At 42.7% G+C, this 24,149-nt stretch overlaps 1 protein-coding gene across 3 annotated transcripts in view; it reads left to right on the forward strand.

Annotated features, from left to right (window-relative positions):
• Nucleotides 1–24,149, forward strand: part of C1QTNF7 (C1q and tumor necrosis factor related protein 7) — a 125,829-nt gene that overhangs the window by 80,381 nt on the left and 21,299 nt on the right. The window contains exon 1 of one of the 3 annotated variants that reach the window (XM_005681903.3): nucleotides 19,162–19,271. The exons of the other annotated variants lie outside the window; for them this stretch is intronic. Coding sequence (XP_005681960.3) covers nucleotides 19,163–19,271 — 109 coding nt within the window. The 5' untranslated portion in view covers nucleotide 19,162. Of the gene's footprint in view, nucleotides 1–19,161; nucleotides 19,272–24,149 lie in introns of those variants that run through there. 3 annotated transcript variants of the gene reach the window in all.

The raw sequence follows: 24,149 nt of genomic DNA on the forward strand, positions 1-24,149 counted from the left end.
AACAGACTGGTTCCAAATAGGAAAAGCAGTAAGTCAAGGCTATATATTGTCACCCTGCTTATTTAACTTCCATGCAGAGTACATCATGAGAAACGCTGGACTGGAAGAAGCACAAGCTGGAATCAAGATTGCCAGGAGAAATATCAATAACCTCAGATATGCAGATGACACCACCCTTATGGCAGAAAGTGAAGAGGAACGCAAAAGCCTCTTGATGAAAGTGAAAGTGGAGAGTGAAAAAGTTGGCTTAAAATTCAATATTCAGGAAATGAAGATCATGGCATCAGGTCCCATCACTCCATGGGAAATGTATGGGGAAACAGTGGAAACAGTGTCAGACTTTATTTTTTTTGGCTCCAAAATCACTGCAGATGGTGATTGCAGCCATGAAATTAAAAGACGCTTACTCCTTGGAAGAAAAGTTATGACCAACCTAGATACCATGTTGAAGAGCAGAGACATTACTTTACCAACAAAGGTCCATCTAGTCAAGGCTATGGTTTTTCCAGTGGTCATGTATGGATGTGAGAGTTGGACTGTGAAGAAAACTGGGCACTGAAGAATTGATGCTTTTGAACTGTGGTGCTGGAGAAGACTCTTGAGAGTCCCTTGGACTGCAAGGAGATCCAACCAGTCCATTCGGAAGGAGATTGGTCCTGGGATTTCTTTGGAAGGAATGATGCTAAAGCTGAAACTCCAATACTTTGGCCCTCATGTGAAGAGTTGACTCATTGGAAAAGACTGCTGCTGGGAGGGATTGGGGGCAGGAGGAGAAGGGGACGACAGAGGATGAGATGGCTGAATGGCATCGCTGACTCGATGGACGTGAATCTGAGTGAACTCCAGGAGTTGGTGATGGACAGGGAGGCCTGGCGTGCTGTGATTCATGAGGTCGCCAAGAGTCGGACATGACTGAGCGACTGAACTGAACTGAACTCATATGCAAATATGAGTAAATATAGAGTATGTGACACAAAGGTTCCCCAAAAAAAAACATAATGCATAGAACAATGGTAATTTAAAAGAGAGAAAGAATATGTATTTTTCCAGATGTAGATGCCAAAATGAGAACAGGATTATTTCTGGGTGGTCTGATTAACAGCTGATTTCTATTTTCTCTTCTGTTGTTGTTTATCTGTATAGTCTAATTTTCCCATGATTAATAGATATTAATTGGGCCATTTTTTTCCTACTTTCAAATAACCAAATCAGGATGCATGCTTTAAAGCCCATCTTAACAGCATGAAGAAGCGCTAGGTATCAGAAGGCCTTTCCTTGGAGCAGAACAGCCTGCTGTTAAATATTCTTCCAGGCACATGCACACATTTAAAAGGCTCGGCTGAGATGGGGCAGAAGTGTCAGTAGGGCAAGACCAAGGGTCCAGCCAGGAGGTGGCCTTGCAGCACTAAAAGTGAGGGCCAGCAACACCATACGGACCTGGGAAATAGCCCCCAGAGTCAAAATGTCACTTAGAGTTGCATCTTGTGTCAGACTCACTTTATCCTCAGAATGTGCAACTCAGGTGTTACCCAGTTTATAGATGAGAATTCTGGAGCTCAGTGAATTGTTCAATGTCTTCCAAGGTAAAAGCTAGACTGATTCCAAAGACCTTGCTTATTTCTGTGCATCAATTCATCTTCATATGTGTCAACCTCTACCCCAAACAAGTGGAAAACCCCTAGTGAGCAGTCTACCCAGTGGAGATAAAATATTTCGTGTTGCTATTCTGTAACTCTTAGTTTGAATACAATCTAATCAGAGGCAAAATCAAATAAAACAATAACTGCAATGTGGTATCCTGGGTTGGGTCCCAGAAAAGACAAAGAGCATTAGTGATAAAATCTGAACAGTCTGAAGTTTAACCTAAACTAGCTTCCCTAGTGGCTCAGTTGGTAACAAATCTGCCGGCAATGCAGGACACCCGGTTTCAGTCCCTGGGTCAGGAAGATCCCCTGGAGAAGGAAATGGCAACCCACTCCGGTATTCTTGCCTGGAGAATTCCATGGACAGAGGAGCTGGGCAGGCTACCATCCATGAGATTGCAAACAGTCAGACATGACTGTATGACTAACTTTCACTTTTCAAAAAGATGATGAATAGGTAGGTAGAAAAAAGATAAATGAGTAGATGATTAGCTAGCTAGCTAGATGATAGATAAATGATTAGATAGCCAATAGATGGATGTGGTAAGTCACTTCAGTCGTGTCTGACTCTTTGCGATGCTATGGACTGCAGCCTTCCAGACTCCTCTGTCTATGGGATCCTCAAGGCAACAGTACTGGAGTGTGTTGCCATTTTCTCCCCCAGGGGATCTTCCCAACCCAGGGATCAAACAAGCATCTCTTATGTCTCCTGCGTTGGCAGGCAGGCTCTTCAGCACTAGCACCACCTGGGAAGCCCAATAGATGGATAGAGGATAGATTAGATAGATAAACGATTAGACAGATATTTAGATAGATAGGTAGATAAGCGGATAGATGATAGATGGATAAATGGATAGGTAGGTAGACAGATAAAGAGGCCAGTGCTCTTGAGGAATGATGGGGATGAAGAGGGGACTAATCAAATAAGGTAGAAACCTACCTACTCAATTACCACCACTTCCCTCCATCTCAACCTCAAAGAGAGCTCCAGATCTCCCTCCAGACCACTTTGGAAACCCTTGAGCTGGTCCAATCAGCTTACCTTATAAGTGAGGAAACAAGCCCGACAATTGGAGTAACATGGTTAAGAGCCCTTGCCCAGCCATTGGCAGAGTGGACTGGAAGCCTAGTATGCTGGACTGAATGTTTGTCCTTCAAAATTCGCAGGTTGAAGCCCTAATTCTCAATGTGATAGCATTTGGAGGTGGGGCATCTGGGAAGTAATTAAGTTTACTTGCAGTCTCGTGGATGGGACCCCCTTGCTAGGATTAGTGTCCCTATAAGTAAAGGAGAGACCAGAGCTCTCTCTCTCCATCATATGAGGACGCAACAGGAAGGCATCATCTGTAAGCCAGGGAGGGGCTCTCACCAGGAACAAGCTGTCTGGGATCTTCGCTAGGGGCTTCCGAGTCTTAGGAGCTGCGAGCGATAAATGTCTGTTCTTTAAGCCACCCAGTGTGTGCCATTTTGTTACCCACCAGCTTGAGCTGACCAAGACACCCAGTCTCTGCTAGGTGGAGTGCTCCTTCCAGGACGCCAGCTGGGGTCTGAGGACACACAGAATCCTGAGATCATTTTCAGTTCCACGTCTGCTCAGAAACATTTCCAACTAAAATGTACCACTCTAAAATTGCCGGATTGCACAAATCCAAGAAAAGTTGAACTCGTTTTTATCAAACATCTATATTCCCAAAAGACTGTATGCAAGTGAAATATTATTATTTGCTATTAGCTTTTTTTTTTACTTGATTAGGCATCACTGCATCCATGGAACAATAATCCTTAGCCCCAGGCCCTTCATCCAGATTATCTGGAAAGCTGGCTAAAAATCCAGGTTGCCGGGTGAACCTAGATTTTACATCATTAAAACTTAAAAATGGGTCCCTGATACCCGTATTTATTTAGTGCTCCCCGTTTGCAATGATTTTCTCAGAAGAGACAAGCTGGAGAATGAGGAATGAATGTGGAAAGGAGGCATTGTCATTATACATGCTTTCATTGTATGAATTTTTCAAACACTGTCGCATGTTGCCTATCTGAAATTAAACTTAAAAATTCCCCCTGCATAGCCACACTAGGGAACCACAGACCTAGTGAGACAACATTGCATCCCATGAAACTAGAGCAGATGTAGAGAATGGACTGTGGGCACAGTAGGGGAAGCGGAGGGTGGGACGAGTAGAGAGAGTAGCGTTAACAAGCATACATTACCGTGTGTGAAACAGCTGACTGGTGGGAAGCTGCTGTAAGCGCAGGAAGCTCAGCTCAGTGCTCAGGGATGACCTAGAGGGGTACGATGGGAGAGAGGCTCAAGAGGGAGGGAATATTTGTATGCACATAGCCAATTCACTTCATTGTACAGCAGAAACTAAGACAACATTGTAAAGCAATTATACTCCAAATTAAAAATAGGGCATTATGCAAAATCAGCTTTAGGGTCTTGGGCAGCCTAGTTCAGTCAAGTCCTCAGTTGAGCTAATGAGCTTAGGAGTCCGACAGCCCAGGTCTGAACCTGCCCCTGACCCAGTGAGTATTCCCTGTTCTGAGCATCTCACCTGTAAAATCCATGTGGGCGGACCCGCCTAGCACACCTGTGAGAACGAGTGAAAGCAAGGACTGCACAGTGCTCAGCACAGAGCTCGGCACACAGCCAGACCGCAGGGAATAATCGCTATTCTTTCTCTTCCTTTTCTCCACAACCCTCGCACTGGAATGGGGATACTGATATGATCAGAACTGAATTATTTTGGAAAGAAAAGCTCTTCTTTGTTTCATGAAACCAAATCAGTTGACTTTAAGCTAGAAACCTAGCATATGCGCCAGAATAAAAGGTCCCCGCCTGCCCTAAGTGCCAATGGCCATGATTTCTCACCCCAGTTTTCTTGTCATCAGTACTGATCTAAGAAATCAGAGCTCTTGAGACATTTTCATTTAGATGAGCATGAGTATTTATAATTTTCTTGGGCCTCTTCCATACCATTTTGAAGCTTTGGCTTATTACATTTTTAAACTAATTCTTTCCCTTAGATATGTAAATAACTTTTATTAGATATTTGGAAAATAAAGAGAAGAGGGGAAAAAAACAATTCAAAATTTTATCACCTTAACACAATGGATGACAATATTTTGGTATATTTCCTTCTAGGTTGCTAATGTGTGAGTTATAATCATAAAAAGTGTTATATCCACACCAAACAAACCTCATCTTCTGATTTTTCTTTTAACAGTGTATTCCAAATATTTTCCTTATTATAACCATATTTTCAACTAACTGCCTGGTATTCCCCTGAGTGACTATCCCATAACACATTTAACAATTCTATTGTGTTACATTATAGTTTATTCTGATTTTTTTTGGTTGTTTTTAATGCTGCAATGAACATCTTTCTGTGTAGATGTTTTTATTGAATCAAGAACTATTTCCTTAGGCTAATTTCACACAAATGGTGCCTTCTGTTTTTCAAAAATAAAACTGCATTAAAGAACAGTATGAATCTAACTAGATAAACCTAGAGAAATTACAGCCATTTCATGTGAACGTGCCATCTCCCTGGTTTTCAGAGTGATCAGGGGAATTAATTTTTGCAGAGCAGAAATGCGGCAGCCTGTGATCTACCAGAGACAAACGAAATTGCAAACAGTTCAAAGGGCAACATTTTATTTGCTCGCTCTATCTTCAAAATCAATTCTGAATTTAAGAAAGAGACAAAACAGAGTTTTGAGAAATATCAACACCTGTTACCAGTTTGCAACCCTTTCCATACATGAACAAGAAGAGAAAGGCACCGCCATTGGCCCCCGTGGAGAGAAACTTGCTAAGGAAATGAACATACGTGCACGCGCTCGGTCACTAAGTTGTATCCGACTCCTTGTGACCCCATGGACTGTAGCCCGCCAGGTTCCTCTCTCCATGAAATTTTCCAGGCAAAGAATACTGGAGCAAGGTTGCCATTTCTTCCTCCAGGGGATCTTCCAGACCCAGAAATTGAACTCAAATCTCCTGTGGCTCCTGCTTTGGCAGGTGGATTCTTTCTTAACTGCTGAGCCACCTGGGAAGCCCAATGAACATATATACTAACTAAAATCATTTTTCATACCATTCAAACAGCTGGAGAGTTTCAACTAGCACCTTGAAAACAACAGTTCATTCATCCTCCACTATTCCAGGGAGACAGTCATTCATTTCAGTAAGAACTCGTTTATTCCAACCATTTTTGTTGATTGAGTGCTCACCATGTACAAATGGGTTAATATATTTTCTAAACGAATGCTAAGTTTCATCCCATTGTATAGAAGGCACACTGAGGCTCAGAGAGACTGTCACATTCTCAAGACCACACTATTAGTGGGTGGTAGGGTGAATTTCAAATCATACATTCTAGCTTCAGAAACCATGTTAAGAAGCCCAGCCCCAGAGACCCCTACTCTCGCTGTTGCCTGCGGCTCAGGCCTGGTCTGCTGGTGTCACTCGTGTCCATCCTCTGTGGCCTCTGTAACAAATTACCACAAACTCAGTGGCTTAATACAACCAGTTATCAGTCCTGCAGTCTGGAGGCCAGGAGTCTGAAACGGGTTCATGGCCTGTGCTCCTTTCGGAGGCTCTAGAGGAGCAGCTGCTTCCTTGCCTTTTCTGTCTCCTCGAGGTCACCTCCATTTCACCTCTCCTGGTTCCCTTCTCCATCTTCAAAGCATCGAAGCACCTTCTCCCTCCAGTTCTACTTTCCTCTGCCTCTGTCTTCACATCACCTTCTCTCTACATCTCTGACCCCCCTGCCTCCTTCTTCTCAGGACCCTTGCAATGAATGACTCAGTGGCCGATGTGATCAACTGAGGATACTCTTCCCTCTCTCAAGACCCTGAACTTAATCACATCTGCTAAGCCCCTTCTCTGTATTCACAGGTGCAGGGGGTGAGGACGTGAACATCCTTGGGGGACATTATTCAGCTTACAATCAGTAATGAGAGCTAAATGACAGTTGGAAAAGTCACAAGTATACCTGCAGAGTTATTTTTCAGGAGATGACACAATCGGGGAAAGCTGTCGAATGTAGGATTCCAGTGGTCCCAGCAGAACCAACAATAGGAGATGGAGAGAGTGTAAAAAGAGCAGGTATCACATTACTGTATATAAAACAGATGATCAACAAGGACCTGCTGTGAGGCACAGGGGACTCTGCTCTTTACTCTCTAATGACCCATGTGGGAATGAGTGGCTTTATGTAAACTATTTACTTTCCTGTATAGCAGAAACTAGCACAACACTGTAAATCAACTATGTCCAATAAAAATTAATTTCAAACAACTTTTTAAATACAAAAGAGCAGGCATCTCAGTTTTGAGCACCCACTATGATCCATGTACTTCACTTCCCTTAACCAATTTCATCTTCACAACACTGATGGGGAGTATCCTTGTCCCCGTAATAGAAGTAAAAAAAAACTGAGGCTCAGAGTAGTTAAGTAACTCTCCTGAGGTCACACAGCTAGCAATGGTGTTGGGCACCAGGCCTATGATTAGGACTCAGATGACTCCGACCCCAAAGTCCAGGTGTTGTTCACTCTGCCCTGACAGTTGACACCAAAATTTATCAAAATGAACACCGCCAGCAACAAGGATCTAACAAGGGCAGCCCTCTGCACACCACCCCTCTGTCACCCACTTCCTTATTATTTGTCTATGTCTTTATTATCGATCGCTCCACAAAGGTAAGGATCTTGTCTGTTTCTGACTGCTATCCCGTCAGCTCTGTGACAGGCCAGAACAGAGCAGACACTAAAGAAATATTTCTGTGATAAATTAATAATAGTCCTTTGATGCAGAGATAACCAGTTTGAGCAAATTCAACCACTTACAACACGGATGGGATGCTAAAAATTAACCAAAACCCCCCATAAGAGTTCTCAGCTGCCAAAATAAACAGCTCTCAATCCAAGTTAATGCTCTATCTCTTTGGGAAACCCCTAGAGACCTAATGCAGAGCCTGTGCTCTCATTCTGAAAAGTGATTTCTAACCAATTTGTTGAGTTCTTTATCACTCTACTTCCTGCTTAAAAGGATACACTTCAGTTATAGTCAAAATAGTAAAGGAAGGTTATCCGTCTGAAACACAGGAGCCAAAGGAGCAAGATAACTGTACTTCACTGTTATAATATTCAAGAGACACATCATTAAACTTACAGCCTCTGTTGATGGAGACAGAGATCTAAGAGACTAATTCATGACATTTTCCTCAACCTGACAAGTTGCCAAGCTTCAGCTCCAGCATTTGTGTGATTCACTCAGCCCCCTGCACAATGGACCACCTCAGACATGAGGTTCCACGCTCTCAAATACACACAACTAGAATGACCCAGAGTCACAGAGATTATGTGCTTTCACACATAGAGAACTGTGTCTTAAGGTCAACTCATGCGCATTCGTTTATTGTAAACTTTTGATTCTGCACACAAGTATAATGGCCACTGGCTTCATAATTCCCACTTTGACCTCAAATATACATCCTTCACGGCAGCTCTTCATTTCTTTTCTATCTGTGTCTTTCCCCGTGGGTGCTACAACCTTATTCATGACAGACCCCTGACTTAGTTATCTTTGAATCTCTAATCTTAGTGATTGGCATTTGTCTGTTGGCTAAATGGATAAGTCTCTTATTATTAAAAACAAATCCTTGATCATTAGGAACGTCAGAAAATAGAGAAAGGTAGAGAGCAACAAACACAGTTCCAAATCATTAAAAAAATTTTTCTCTTACATTTCTTTCTGATCTTTTTTAAAAATATAAAATGTTTTTTTCTTTCTTTCTATTTTCTGCCTATAAAATTTTATGCATGCATTTCTGTGTTGGAACTTTCTTACTAAACATTACAACATAAGCATTGCCACGTGCCATCTCATACTTCTGAACCCTGATGAAGATAAAGAATTGTCTAACATGTTTCTTGGAGGCACAAAATAATTTAATGTCATTGAGTACATTATTAACCACAATTCTGGTGCAATCCAAAGGGAATTTCACCTGCATTCCAACTATTATAAATCAGGCTTCAGATCTTCAGCTCTCCAGAAAAATCCCTTTGTCTCACCTCCTCTACCTTTCAGAATCCATGACCCAAATGAAGATGCTGTCATGATTTCTGGGTATGGTGAGCAGGAACAGCCATTCAAATCTATCCCTAAAACCCTCCAGCAGGAGTTTTTTGGTAAAATGTGGTGTTGGGCACTTCTGGTTCTAGTACTATTCTATTGAGGCTTTTCCTATTAAAATAAATGTTTTCATGAACTTACAAAATGTGTTAGTCATAACCATCACACAGTTCCAGTCGATGATTAAAAAACAAACTAGGTTTGGGAAAAAATTCAAGATGCCTTCCATACTCCAAATTTGTTCCTAGTAAACAGAGAACAGGGGCCAATGCCTTGAAACTAAACATATTTTTATGAAACCAAACACTATAAAACACGAGTGAGTGTACACTTACATCACTCAGGCCCCTAAGATTAACAGACACGCTGAAAGCATTTGCTTCACACTTGCTCAAATGAACAAATACATCGTTTCACAAAACAAATCCAAAATCGTGGCCTTTCCTAGATGCCTAAAATTCAAGACCCTTTGCTCTCAAATTCATCAATGAAGAAGTGTAGAAGAGAACTTGGGACTTTAATCAAATGTTTAAATCTGGTATCATGAAGAGAAAAAGTTCAAATTATACATTAAGTAGCCAAAAAAAAAAAAAAAAGAAGAAGATAAAATTCACTGAGGTAAACATCTGCAAATGATCTTTTATATTACCAACTTTCTATTTCTTTGAGAAAAGGGACTTTCTTATCATCTACACAGGATACTGGCCATTGTGTGGGCAAAGTGAGTTTTTGTTTCTATGTAGTATTTATTGCCTTTGTAAAAACCAAAAGGAATATGCTTATTGCCCCTCATAGAAAGCCTGAAAAACACACTAGAAATAAAAGTAGAAAATACAAATCATCCATAACCCCTCCACAGGCACATTAGTATTTCAGAATTGAGGCAACTCATGTTTTTGATACATATATTATTTTGCAAATCAAAATGAGTGTTCTAACACTAGAGACAGTATTTGGTCACCTACTCTTTTTTTCTTTTAAATAAATGAGTTCCCTATAGCTCAGACAGTAAAGAATAGCAATCTACTCCTGTATTCTTGGCTGGAAAATCCCATGGACAGAGGATCCTGGTGGGCTACAGTCCATGGGATCAAATGGAGTCAGACACAGCTGAGCAACTAACACTACATTAGTCTTTTTTTTCTTTTAAGTAATAGATTGTGATCATTTGCCTTTGTTATTAAATGTTCTTACAGAACATAGATGTTAATGGCTGCAAAGTGGTCCTTTTGCTGATGCGCCATTGACTTAACCAATCTATAACTGTAGAACAAGTAACTTATAATGACGAAAAAGAAAGGCATCTCATTCTGTGAGCATCATCATCACAGGTATAGATTTGCCTACAATTTTTTAAAATTAAGTCCTGAGAGTAGAAATGTTGAGACAAAGGTTGTAAAATTTCAGACTCTTTGTATGTCTTCGTCAATATAAATATGGTACCACTAAGTGTGTCACTTCATATTTGCACAAACGACCTATGAACAACCCTGCCTCCTGGCAGGTTTGGATTCTCTGCATCTTTGCCAAGCTATTGGATGATTAGAAAGTGTATCTTGTTTTGCTGCCATTCATTCATTCATTGAACAAATGTTGACTCAGCACCTTCTACGTGCCAGGGGTTTTCTCAGGCTGGAGGCACTGCAGTGAACACAGGCTCTCTCTTTGAATCCCATCCCTGTCTTGTTCCCCTGTTACCCTGAGAATGGTTCTCATCTGAGCCATCATCTTCTCAGCTACAGAACGCAGGCAAATACAACCTACCCAAGAGGTGGCTCTGAAAGTTAGCCATGTTGGCACGTGTTCAGTGGTGGGATCCAGGAGGGGTTCTGGGGGCTCTCAGTAAGTGCTGGTGCCTGAACCCCGCTCCCCTACAAGCCTGAGCAGCACCAGCTCTTTCCACGCCATTGGATTTGGCTTCAGGTGGGGAGACTCAACCTTCCACTCATGTGCCTGGGTGCCTTGACAGCTCCTCTTCCACTGGAAAGAAGAGAGGCTAGTGGTGGGAAGCAGATCCCTGCCATTGGTTAGGTCTCACCTCAACCCTGCATTCATCCTGCGACAGGAACTGTGGCCACAACACACAGTGTGAACTCCCTCCTTTTACACTGAAGTCAGAGGCTTCGACGGAAAGAGAATTGGGCTGAGCTGTGGCCAATTCTGCTTCTCGCTCAGCTGCTGCACTGTCTTTAAGCTCCGTTTCTCTATATGAAAGAATTTCCAGCAACCACTTAAGGAATGGCAGATTTTTTTTTTTTTGCTTCAGATCTTTTATAAAGAAATTTAAAGATTATTTATAAAGAAATAAAAAATGATAGGTTTAGCTAAAATCCCATTTTTGATCCTTTTCTTGCTCCTAGGTTAACTACTAACTGGAAGCTGGTACATTTCATTCCAATGCATGTTTTATCAAGGTGAAACTTACATAACTTAAAATTAACCATCTTGATTCAGTGGCATCCACTGTGTTAACAATGTTTACAGCCACCACTTCTATTAAGATCTGAAATATTTTCATCATCCCCAAAGAAATCTCTGAACCCATTTAGCAGTCATTCCCCATGTCTCAGTCCCAACTCCAGCCCTTGGCAATTCCCAATCTGCTTTCTGTCTCTATGACTTTATCTATTCTGGATATTTCATACAAATGAACTCATATAATGCATGGTCTTTTGTGTCTAGCTTCTTTCAATCAGAACAATGTTTTCAAGGTTCATCCATGTTGTAAGAAGTATCAGCACTCCATCCCTTTTAATGGCTGAACAATGTTCCATTGAATGTTGACACTGTCTAATTAGGTTTGGTTGAGTACCATGCTTTCTCCAGTGGCTCAGCTGGTAAAGCATTCATCTGCAGTGCAGGAGACACAGGTCTGATCCTGGGTCAGAAAGATCCCCTGAGGAGGAAATGGCAACCCACTCCAGTATTCTTGCCTGGAGAATTCCAAGGACAGAGGATCCTGGAGGGCTATAGTCCCTGGGGTCATGGAGTCAGACATAACTGAGCAAGGACACACACACTGAGTGCCATGCACACCTCCTTGGTGCCTCCTGCCCTGGGCCGGGTAGTCTAATGTGATGGCAATCCAAGAAAAGCCCTGCTTTCCTGATGGGTGCACCTGGGGGAGATGCAAGCAGGAAGCATAGCTGGGTGACCCACATCGGGTCTTTGTCACCAGCACACCTGGATTCCAGCCTTGGCTCTACACCTCACAGTACATGAGTGTGGACAAGGCTTCCTCATCTGTAAAATGGAGATGAAATAGTAACCACCCCATATGAGCTTGCTGAGCCTGGTACACAAGATGATACGTATGAATCTTTGCTCAGAGATGGCACACAGTAAATGACCCATTCAGCACATTTTAAAAACCTTTATCAACCACCGACCATGCTCTAGAGTAGGGGTACAGCCGTGGACAGAACAATAAACACCAGATAGTTCACAGCCCAGAGAAGAAGCAGAGGAGATAAGATGCAGAGCTTCAGCCCTGTGGCAAGAGGCTGATTAGAGAGTGAGGTCCCGTGGGAGCAGAGAGACAGTGCTGGGGCCCGCTGGTATTGAGGAGTGCAGAAGGGGCTTCCCCCAGGACACCCTGTCTGATCCTCCAGGACTTAAGCATATGTTCAAAAATCTCTCCTATTCAAAAATCTCTCCTTTTCTCTATCTCCTACCACCACAGTGACCAACATAACCATCTCTTGCCCGCTTATCTGCATCAGCCTCCCAACTGATCAGAAATCTCCCCAGCCCAGCCCCCTTGGACCCATTCCCCACACAACAAAAGCCTCATTTTCAGCATGATAGAGATGATAGTTTCCCCCTGACTAATGGCTCACATTGCTGCTATAATAAAAGTCAAGCTTTTCAAGCTCTGAAATGACATCACCTTGCCAATTTCTCTGACCTTTTCTCTTGCAGGCTATCTTATCATATAAGCTCCAACTCGCTGTCCTTTTATTTCCTAGAGTTCCCAAAGCCCTCTCCTACCACAAGACCTTTATACATGCTTGTCTCCCTTCCTGGAAGGCTATTTTCCTGTCTTTACCTACTGAAGTCACCCCTAGGAATCCTCTTGAGTGTTAGAGTTGTCTGCCTTGATCCCTCAAACTAAAGTAGTTTCCCTATTTTTCCTCTCTGTCACCAGCCTCTCTTCTTTTGCTTTGTAGCTCTTGCTGTCTTCAGCATATGTAGCTACTAGAAGGGGGCAGTAAAATATAGTGGCTAAGAGTCTAAGACTGTTCAGCCTCAGATGAGAAACTCACCTCTTACAGCTTTTTCCTGTATAAAATGAAAATACTGGTAACAGTAACTACCTTCCAAGGTTGTAAGAAGAGGAAATGACCGAGTGTTGACCAATGCCTGGGCACAGAGCTGAAAATTAATGAGATTTTTTTGAATGAATGTGGGGGTGAATCAGGCAAGGAAACAGAGAGAAAGATCTTGCAGGTTGAAAGAGCGGAGCAATGTGCAAAGTCACAAAGCATGAAGAGAATCAAGTGTATACAAGGACTAGAGTGGGCTTGTCCACCCCCCACCCTGAGCACATGGCCAGTGGCTGGTCCTGGGGGTGCTGGATAGGTCTCCATGGAATGAGTCAACTGCCTGGAGTTGGCAGAGCCAGCTTCCAGCAGGATCTGGAAAAGTGACCGGTTCTAAATAGCCTGTGAGCTGAGGGAAGGCCAGGTTGAAAGGCCTGATTAGGGTGAAAGCCATGGGTAGGTCCAAGTCAGGATAGAACCTTGAGATGAGGGCCGGGAAGGCCTGACACCTTGAGTGCAGAAGACATAGAAATGGAGTCTACATCCCTGGTCACGTGATTCCTCCCTGGTCAGGTGATTCCTCCCTGATCATGGGACTCTTTGAGCAAGGATCCCTATAGAGCTTTTTAAGAGTGTCCCATACTACCAAGACCCCTTAGAAGAGGAGTCTTGGGGACTTAAGGTCTCTGGTGCCCTTGAGCTCTGGCAATACCAGGGGCAACTGTTCAGTCCCAACACAAAAGTGCCGCTAGTGTCTTGCCAGTGCTGTCTACCCGGGGGGATAATGAGAGGGCTTCAATCAGGCTCTGAGCCTCTTATCTCATCTGCCCAGATGGGTGGAGTGCCCACTGTGTGCCCATCATGAGACTCAGTTCAGTTCAGCTCAATTCAGTCGCTCAGTCGTGTCCGACTCTTTGCGATCGTGGGACTAGTTCTACAAAATTGCAAAGACCAGGGCTTAGCCCCAGGCTGGGGTTGTGTAAAGACTCTGGGGCCACCCATCCCAGAGAGGGTACAATTACCAACAATGCTGTGAAGCAAATTTGGACTTTCTCTCCACAAAACACACCTCTAGGATTGAGTCTCAGTGGAGGTCAGATTTGCTGACCTTTAGCGTTACTTCCAAATGAGAGATTCTTGGCTCTGCCTGTGTTCCAGGGACTATCAGTGCCTGGCTGTGAAGGGGCTTACATTCCCGCGCCTTTGTTTTCATAAAGGGATGGGGCAGTATAAATTCACACAGCCTTTTGGAAGGCAGTTTGTCAGCATGTACCAAGAGAGACATAAAACATCCAAAATTTTTGACCCAGTAATTCCATTTCTGGGAATCTATCCTAAGGAAATAATCCTAAATAGGGATGAAGGCTTTTGCACAAAATTTTTCAATATAATCTCATTTATTATAGGAAAAAATGGAAACAGTTTAATTGTCTAATAAAAGGGGGTAGAGATTAAATGATGGTACAGTTTCTTGATGGATATTCTTTGGCTGTTAATGGTTCCAAAGAATAACAGAGGAGAAATACTTATGATATAATACTGGGTTAAAGAAAAAACAAGTAGATGACCCAGCAATCCCACTTCTGGGTATTTATCCAAAGGAAAGGAAAACCGGATCTCAAAGAGAGATCTGCCTTTTCATGTTCATTGCAGCATTATTCACAACAGCCAAAATATGCAAACAACCTAAGTGCCCATCAAAGGTTGAATGGATAAGGAAGAGATGGTATACATAATGAAATATTATTCAGCCATTAGAAAGAAGAAAATCTTGCCATTTGAGACAACATGGATGGAACCTGAGTGCATTTTGTTGTTGTAAAGTCACTGAGTCATGTTTGACTCTTTGCAACCCCATGGACTGCAGCACACCAGGCTTCCCTGTCTTTCGCCATCTCCCAGAGTTCACTCAAACTCACATCCATTGAGTAAGTCATGCTATCTAACTATCTCATCCTCTGCTGCCCCCTTCTCATTTGCCTATGATCTTTTTCAGCATCAGGGTCTTTTCCAATTGGTTGGCTCTTTCCATCAGGTGGCCAAAGTATTGGGGCTTCAGCTCAGTCCTTCCAGTGAATATTCAGGGTTGATTTCCTTTAGGATTGAATGGTTTGATCTCCTTGCTGTCCAAGGGACTCTCAAGAGTCTTCTCCAACACCACAGTTCAAAAGCATCCACATTTATTGAGGACTGTAATAAACAGTACCCACGTTCCCTGCCAGAGCTTTATGGAAACTGAGAAATAAACAAAGCATTGTTGGCATTCACATTGTGAAAATAAATGAAGACCAAGTGAGAAGGACAAGCTATTTATTCAGAGCTTGCTCTAGCAAGGGAGTCAGCTACCAACACTTGAATTTTGGCAGAGATTCAAAGGCTGGCAGAGAAGTGGAAAAGTTTATGGTGGGAGACAGAGGGGGCTTCAGGCATGCCCCAATTGCATAGGAGAGTTGCAGGTGGGGTAATTAGAAGTGGGGCATCCTATATGACTGGTTGCAGTGTATATTTGGCTTTCTCTGGCTGGACTTTAAGTTGGAAGTAGAGATAATAACTAGGAAAGCTGTCAGTTGTTAATCAAGTTCTGTACACTTGAGGCTGACTGTTGCAGAGGTTATTGTTTATTTCCTGGATTGTTACTGGAAATAGCAGTGTGACTTCCCACGAATCTAGTATATAACAGACCGGCTTTCTTGGCGGTCATGGTAGGTAAGAGGGTTGGTCTCCTGGGCAGGTTGCCCCAGGTTGTGGGTCAAAGTCCATTGTAAATATGGTCTGGCCATTCTCCATGTATTCACAAAAAAAATAAAAACTTGACCCTTAATGTGCAAAGAAATAAAGACTTCGCCCTTGCCTTACCCCATATAAAAAAAATTAAAAGGGATCATAAACATGAATGTAAAAACTAAAACTGTAAAATTTCTAGGAGGATACATTTGTGACCTTGATTTGGGCAAAGATTTCTTAAATAGGATATATAAACACTAACTATAAAAGAAAAAAGTTCATGAACTCTATTTGAAATGCTTCTCTTCAAAAGACATAGTTCATAAAAGCAAATCACGGACTAGGGAAACTATTTGTAAAACACACATCTGATTTATATCTAGATATATACATTTTTACAACCAATGATAAACAGATAACCCAAAATGAAAAAATATTTTAAATGATTCTTCAACAAGGAAGATATACAGATGGCAAATAAATACATGAAGAGATGTTCAACATCATTAGGGAAATGCAAATTAAAACCACAGCGCAATGCCATTTGGACATGCGTGCTAAGTCACTTCAGTCGTGTCCAACTCTGTGACCCTATGGACAATAGCCCTCCAGGTTCCTCTGTCCATGAGATTCTCCAGGCCTGAACACTGGAGTGGGTTCCCATGCTCTCCTCCACGGGATCTTCTCGACCCAGAGATCCAACCTGTGTCTCCTGTGACTCCTGCATTGCAGGCGAATTATTTTCCACTGAGCCACCAGGCAAGCCCAGTGCAATGCCACCATATACAAATTAGAATGGCTAAAATTTGAATGCAAAACCGGTAATACCAAGTGCTGGCAAGAATGTGGAGATAAGAACTTACATCCATTGCTGCTGAAATACAAAATAGCATAGGCTCTTTGGAAAACAGTTCAGCAGTTTCCTATGAAGTAAAATATACACTTAAGGTTCAATTCAGTTCAGTCGCTCAGTCGTGTCTGACTCTTTGTGATCCCACGGCCAGGCTTCCCTGTCCAGCACCAACTCCCTGAGCTTTCTGAAACTCATGTCCATTGAGCCAGTGATGCCATCCAACCATCTCATCTTCTGTTGTCCCCTTCTCCTCCTGCCTTCAATATTTCCCAGAATCAGGGTCTTTTCCAATGAATCAATTAGACGAATCAGGTGGCCAAAGTACTGGAGCTTCAGCTTCAGCATCAGTCCTTCCAATGTATATCCAGGACTGATTTCCTTTAGGATGGACTGGTTTGACCTCCTTGCAGTCCAAGGGACTCTCAAAGAGTCTTTTCCAGCACCACAGTTCAAAAGCATCAGTTCTTTGGCACTCAGCTTTCTTTATGGTCCAAACTCTCAATACACTTAATACACTTAAGGTATTCACCAGCAATCTAGGTATTTAGCCAAGAGAAATGGAAATATGTGTCCACACAAAGACCAATGAAAGAGAAATGGAAAGACCATACAAAGATCAGTGCATGAATGTTTATTGCAGCTTTAATTTAGAAGAGTCAAACGCTGGAGCAAAGTCTAACATCCCTTAGCTGGTACATAGACAAACCAACCGTGGTGCTCCCATATAGCAGAATAGTCCTCCGGAGGGAAAGGAACGTGAATGACTCTCAAAAGCTTACACTCAGTGAAAGAGAGAATACAGACTCGAGAGCCCACATGTTGTATGACTCCATTTCTATGACATCCTGGAAAAGGCAAAATTGTAGGGGCAGAAATAAGATCAGTTCCTGCCAGTGGTTAGAAACGGGGAGAGTTCTTACTACAGGGGGACATGAAGAAACATTTAGGAAGGGATGGAACTGCTCTGTCTTTAATCTGTGACTTACACAACTATATACGTTGGTCAAAACTCATTGGACAGTACACAGAAATGAGTGATTTATACTCTCTATAAATTATACCTTTTTAGGAATATTGCTTTAGTGTGATGGCAAAGGAGCTTCTTAATCAAGATTCCCTGAAACCGAGCAGATTTTCATCCCCAGCCAATTGAGTGGAGCACAACCTAGTTTTTCCCAAATGTCCCAAATCCATCTATACCCCTTCTGTGGGGTAGAATAAATGAAGGGGTGGAGTGTTTTGGGGAAATCCCTCCTCCTGAAGACAGAAGGAGCAGGGGCAAGGCTGTCTCCTCCACCATCACCCCGTCTCCTTTCTGTGCTTGATTCTGAAGCAGCACATTTTAATAGAAGCTTCCCACTCTCATTGCTGTTGAGCATGTTGAATGTCATGAAAGACAGACTCCTAATCCAAAATGTGAGCAATCCTTGGATTTTACCCATATGGATGAGGTGGTCACTAGTGAAGGTGAGGGTTTTGGAGTCCAGCTCTGCCCCTTACCAGCCTTGCCCACCTGACCCTAACCTCAGCCCTCCTCCCTTATCATGAGGAAATCATAGTTGCTGCTTCATGTGCTCTTGGTAAAGAATAAAGAAGAAATGCACAGAAAACACTTAGGACAGTGCCTCGCCCTAATACACTCTTGATGAATGGTAACTATATTTTATTGTCTATTGCTCAAAGATATGGCATCTCAGCAACCACTTTGAGTGTTCATCAGTGGATGAATGGATAAAGAAAATCTAGTGTATACACATGCATTTATACAACGAGACATTATTTAGCCTTATAAAAATGAAGGCAATCGTACCGTTTGCCATAACATGAATGAAACTTGAGGACATTTTGCTAAATTAAATAGGCAAGACAGAAAATAAAACACCTTATCACCTCATGTCTATATGGAATATTATTTTTAAAAAATGGTGAGATCACAGACACAGAGATCAGATTGTTGGTGGCCAGAGGTGGGGGCGGGAGGTAGGTGAAATGAGTGAAGACAGTCAAAAGGCACAAACCTCCAGTTATAAGATAAATAGGTCCTGGGATATAACATATAGCATGGCAACCATGATTAATCATACTGTATTGTATGTTTGACAGTTGCTAAGAGAGTAAAAAGATTGAGGGCAGGAGGAGAAGGGGACGACAGAGGATGAGACGGTTGGATGGCATCACCAACTCAATGGACACGAGTTTGGGTAAACTCCAGGAGTTGGTGATCAGGGAGGCCTGGCGTGTTGCAGTCCATGGGGTTGCAAAGAGTCGGACACAACTGAGCAACTGAACTGAACTGTAAAGAGTAAATCTTAAAAGTTCTCATCACAGGAAAAAAAAGAAAACAGTTTGTAACTACATGCGGTGTTAGATGTCAACTAGACCTGTGATCATTTTGCAGTGTTGCATATGTGAAACCATTATTTGGTACATCTCTAACTAATAAAATGTCATATGTCGGCTAATGTCAATTTAAAAAAGAACACACACACCAGAATATAAAAATTTAAAAAAAAAAAAAAAGATGCAGAATCTCTCATATGCCAAATCTTTCTCAGGGAGATGTTCGAATTGAAGTCAGTGCTACAGGAAGCACAAACGTGGTTATGCAAAGGCGTGTAGTTCTAGTTCCTGTGGTCTGCCTTCCAGGTCAGCGTTTCCCCGGTCTCTCTTTTCTGTCTGCACCACTGCATGGATGGAGGAGGCCTGTCCAGCCCCGCTGAGATCCCTCCCCAGGGCTGACAGGCTCCATTCTGTGCCTGCCAACTCTGATTAAATTCCCGAGGCAATGCACACCACTCTGTTGGCCTTCCCATCCCAAGATCCCAGGACTCCCTAACATTTTAAGGACGGCGCTAGTTCTCTTGTGTTTCCTAAACAATCTTCGGACGGCATGACAGGTTACATTAGCAAAAGCCAAGACCCAGAGCAGCTGGCAGCAGCCTCACCTCTCCTGCACGTGCAGCAGGACCAAAGGCCAGCCCTGAACTGTGTTCTTTCCCAAAACCCACGGGCCCACAGACAGGCCTTTAAAGAGCTCAAACCTTCTTGGAATTTCTGTAACAAGTCATCAGAGAGCTCCCTGTGAACTCTGAAAACCACTGAGAAAGCCTGACAGCTGCATAAAATTATATTTCGGAACTTTTAGTGCACAGTCTAACAGTTTGTGCGTAAAGTGCTCTTAAGACATTTTTGAATTGCCTAAAGAATGCCTTTTTTTTTTTTAAAGGTCTCCAGGGCCAACAAGGCTGCATGGTGTCAATCGCTCTGTTATTATCCAAGATGATAAAAATTCCTAGGTTTTCCTGAAATAGTTAGATAATATGATATATGGCATTTGCTTCCAAACATACCAAATGCAGGGGTGGGGGACCAGTGAGTTAGGGGTGTTGATGAAATAATATTCCCCCTGGGAACCATTGAGCTGGAGTAGTGGGTATGCTGCAAGTCATTTTCCATTTGATCTCTTACTTTTCTGTATGTTCAATATTTTCTGTAATTTTTATGAATTTTCTTATGACTTAAAATATAAGAAGTGACGTTTGGGGCAGAAAGGTGAGAATAAAGTATTATGATCTGGGATAATATCTTTATGTTAATTCTCAGTTATCCATAATAATAGGTATTTATGTGTATGAAAAATACTGCTGTGTCTTCTCCAGTCAGGAACTCAGGAATCAGGTCCTGGTGATCGGCGATGCTGTCTACCCAGAGGAGTTATTATTGTTCAGTTTCTAAGTCATGTCCGACTATTTGTGAGCCCTTACACTGCAGCATGCCAGGCTTCCCTGTCCTTCACTATCTCTCAGAGTTTGCTCAAGTTCATGTTCATTGAATCGGGGATGCTATCTAACCATCTCATCCTCTGCCACCCTCTTTTCCTTTTGCCTTCAATCTTTCCCAACATCAGGGTCTTTTCCAATGAATCAGTTCTTCTCATCATGTGGCCAAAGTATTGGAGCTCCCACTTAACCATCAGTCCTTCCAATGGGTTTTGTTTTATTTTTAAATTAATTTTCTTGTCATATAACTGCTTTACAATGTGTTAGCTTCTGCTGTACAAGAAAATGAGTCAGCCATATATATACATATACATCCACCCCCTCTTTTTTGGATTTCCTTCCCACTTAGGTCACCACAGAGCTTGAGTAGAGATCCGGGTGCTACACAGTAGGTTCTCATTAGTTATCTGTTTTATACATAGTATCAGTAGTATATAGGCTTCTGATATGGGTGATAGCATCACGGACTCAGTGGACATGAATTTGAGCAAACTCCAGGAAATAGTTAAGGACAGAGGAGCCTGGCATGCTGCAGTGCAGACTCTTTGCTGGGGTCGCAAAGAGACAGACAGGCCTTAGGGACTGATCAACAACAACAAAGGGTGATAGACTTCTGGAAGGCTGCCCTGAGTTGTCCCCACACCAGCCTCAGCTTCTGCACTTGGTGATACACTACATGGCTTCTTCTTGGCCTCCTCATCCCAGGAGAACACCCTCCTGGCTCAAGAGTTCCCACTGAAGTGCTCCATTTCCAGCTGCCATCCTTACTACCTTGTATCTCTAGGGAAATGCATACATCCTTGCCTCTTTAATAGCTGCTTCTACACTGCTCTCTCTTGTCCAAATAGCCTTCTGCCTTCAGAATTCCCCAGTTTCAAACACTGGGGGTGGGTGAAGCTCCCTCACATTTCTCTGATCCCATAAGAGCTGAACGGCTTTCAGGTTCAAACTCAGTACACATCCACCTGGAGAACAGATGGTTTCTCTCTTGCAGTCACCTCTGACACTCTCAGCGATGTCTTGAGGACCATGCCACCAGGTTAGGAGCTGGACAGTATTATTCCTCCCTACCCTCCCACATACAAAGGGAAGGGAGAGGGCATTCCCTTATCAACTAATACCTCTCTACCTTGATGACTTGCTTCAACTATTCATTCGGTTTGAATTTCTAGTTTTCTCTTATAAAAAGTGGTAAAAATGGGAGATGGCTAGTATCAGATCCAACTGGGTTTTGGCAAGTCTTAAATGAATGTATGGGCACAGATTGCCCATTATTCTCTGTCTTGAGTCCTCAGCTGAGACTCCAAGAGGATGGAGATTCCCAGTTAACATCTGTTCAACACAGTCTTGTGATTATTTGATGGATGTCTGTCTTCCCCCCTAGACTTTTTGTCTCCAAGGACTCCATGTTTGCTTGCTGTTGAATACCAAGATCAAACACTCAGTATCTGGCATATGATAGGAGCTCAATAAATATGTGATAAAGTGATGAATTAAAAAAAAAACAGGATGAAAGAGTAAGAAGACCAGATCAGATTTACATCACTAACATTCCCTGGCTTGGAAAGTTGTGCAGAAGTAGATAAGGGAAAGATTCCTGATACCTGGCCACTGAGGCTTTCAGAATTGCCCGTACAGTCTTTGAAAAAAGTTAAGTACCTCCACCCAATCTACTAGTGTGCAGATGCCATAGATCCAGTTAAGAACCCATGAGTTAAGAAGCATAAGAGAAATCTAAACAATATGGTAAGAAGGTTCAAGGGAAGGAAAGGCTGCACCTGCTGAGAGCATCAGGGAGGCTCTCTGGAGAATGTGATGTATACGGAGGACAAAAGCGAGGAGATGAAGAAACGGACATTGGACAGACATGGCTAGCAGGGACTTGCAAGCCAGAGAAAGTGACATAAGCAAGGCTCTGAGGCTAAAAGCACTAGATTCCCACCCGAATCTAGAGCTGTGGGGAAGAGAAGAGGGGATCAGGAGAGTCAGGTGTGTAAGACAGACTGCCAGCTGAGCATGTGGATGCAGGAACCTGGTCTTGTAAAGTCAGTGAGCCCTTAGGGCACATGGCTGAAGGGTTACTTGGGCCCATGGTGGGTCAGCCTGCCTAAATTCCTCATCTTCAAAAGAAGGATGATAAAATTAATCACCTTAAGAGGTTATGGTGAACTTCCCCAGTGGTCCAGTGGCTAAGAATCTGCCTGGCAATGCAGGGGACACTAGTTCGATCTCTGGTCCTGGAAGATCCAACGTGCTGTGGGGTAACTAAACCCCTGCATCACAATTACGGAAGCAACAAGAGAAGCCACTACGATGAGACGTCCATGCACCGCAGCTAGAGAAAAGCCCGTACACAGCCCCAAAGACCCAGTACAGCCAAAAATAAATGAATATTTTTTAAAAAGAGGTTAGGGTGAGGATTAAACGAGAAAATGATGTAATGTCTTCACACATAAGCTGAGAAACTGCAAGTCGTTCTGCCAAGTCCAACTCTTTGCGACCTCATGGACTGTACAGTCCATGGAATTCTCCAGGCCAGAATACTGGAGTGGGTAGCCTTTCTCTTCTGCAGGAGATCTGCAGGGGTTCTTCCCTACCCAGGGATCAAACCCAGGTTTCCCACATTGCAGGCAGATTCTTTATCTGCTGAGCCACAAGGGAAGCCCTAGAACATAAGCTAGGATCTTCTTTTTTAAAATAATTCTAGTACCTAGAATCGACATATAGATATGTACGTATGTACGTATTCTCAGTGTTGTGCCGAATTCGCTGAGACCAGCAAGCAATGGGCAATTCTTCACAGCTTTGCTTTCAGTAAATCAGGTTGGTAGCTGGAAACTGGTTCTGATGGGAATATTTACACCAAGGAAATTGACAAAACTACCAATCTGAGCCATTTTCTTGAGAGCTGTTTCACCAGCACACTGTGAAATGCTGCATGAACATTGATTGGACTGGTCTAGATTGAACTGAATTCAGTTGAAAAGTGAGTTAAGCCACAGGGAAAAAAAAATCACAAGCTGAAAGGAAAAAAAAAATCTGCCTTTGAAAGACAGAATAAGACCTTGGCCTGAGCATGGGTGGCAGGTGAAAATAGAACCCCACTTCTTACCCTCAGTCACTCTCTCCTCCGTGGCTCATCAGTAAAGAATCCGCCTGTCAGTGCAGGAGACTTGCAGGAAGCCTGGGTTCAATCCCTGGGTCGAGAAAATCCCCTGGAGAAGGAACTGGCAACTCACTCCAGTATTCTTGCCTGGAAAATCCCATGGACAGAGGAGCCTGGTGGGCTACAGTCCCTGGGGGTCGCAAACAGTCAAACACAACTTAGCGACTAAACAACAACCACCATACTCCCTTCAGCATATTTTTCTACCCATCATTTTTTTGCCTCTGTCTCTAAAATTAGAGTGAAAATAGCTGAGTGAAATAGGCAATAACAACCTTTAATTCTGTCAAGGTCTGAACACTAGGAGATTATTTCAAAGAATTATTCTCTCTGTGAAGAAGCATAAATCCAGGAAAACAGATTATAAAAATTTATCTGAGATGAAAAATAATGAAGAAAAGAATCAAATATTGCAGAATGAAAAAAATACTGTGATTTTAATAATATAAGAAACCTTGCCATCAAACACTATAGGGAACTTAAGTAAATTATGAATGTTACTGAAAAGCAAATATGAACACCCATCAGTTCAGTTCAGTTCAGTTCAGTTCAGTCACTCAGTCATGTTCGACTCTTTGG

The sequence above is a fragment of the Capra hircus genome, chromosome 6 (genome assembly GCF_001704415.2).
Source record: "Capra hircus breed San Clemente chromosome 6, ASM170441v1, whole genome shotgun sequence".
NCBI lineage: Eukaryota > Metazoa > Chordata > Mammalia > Artiodactyla > Bovidae > Capra > Capra hircus.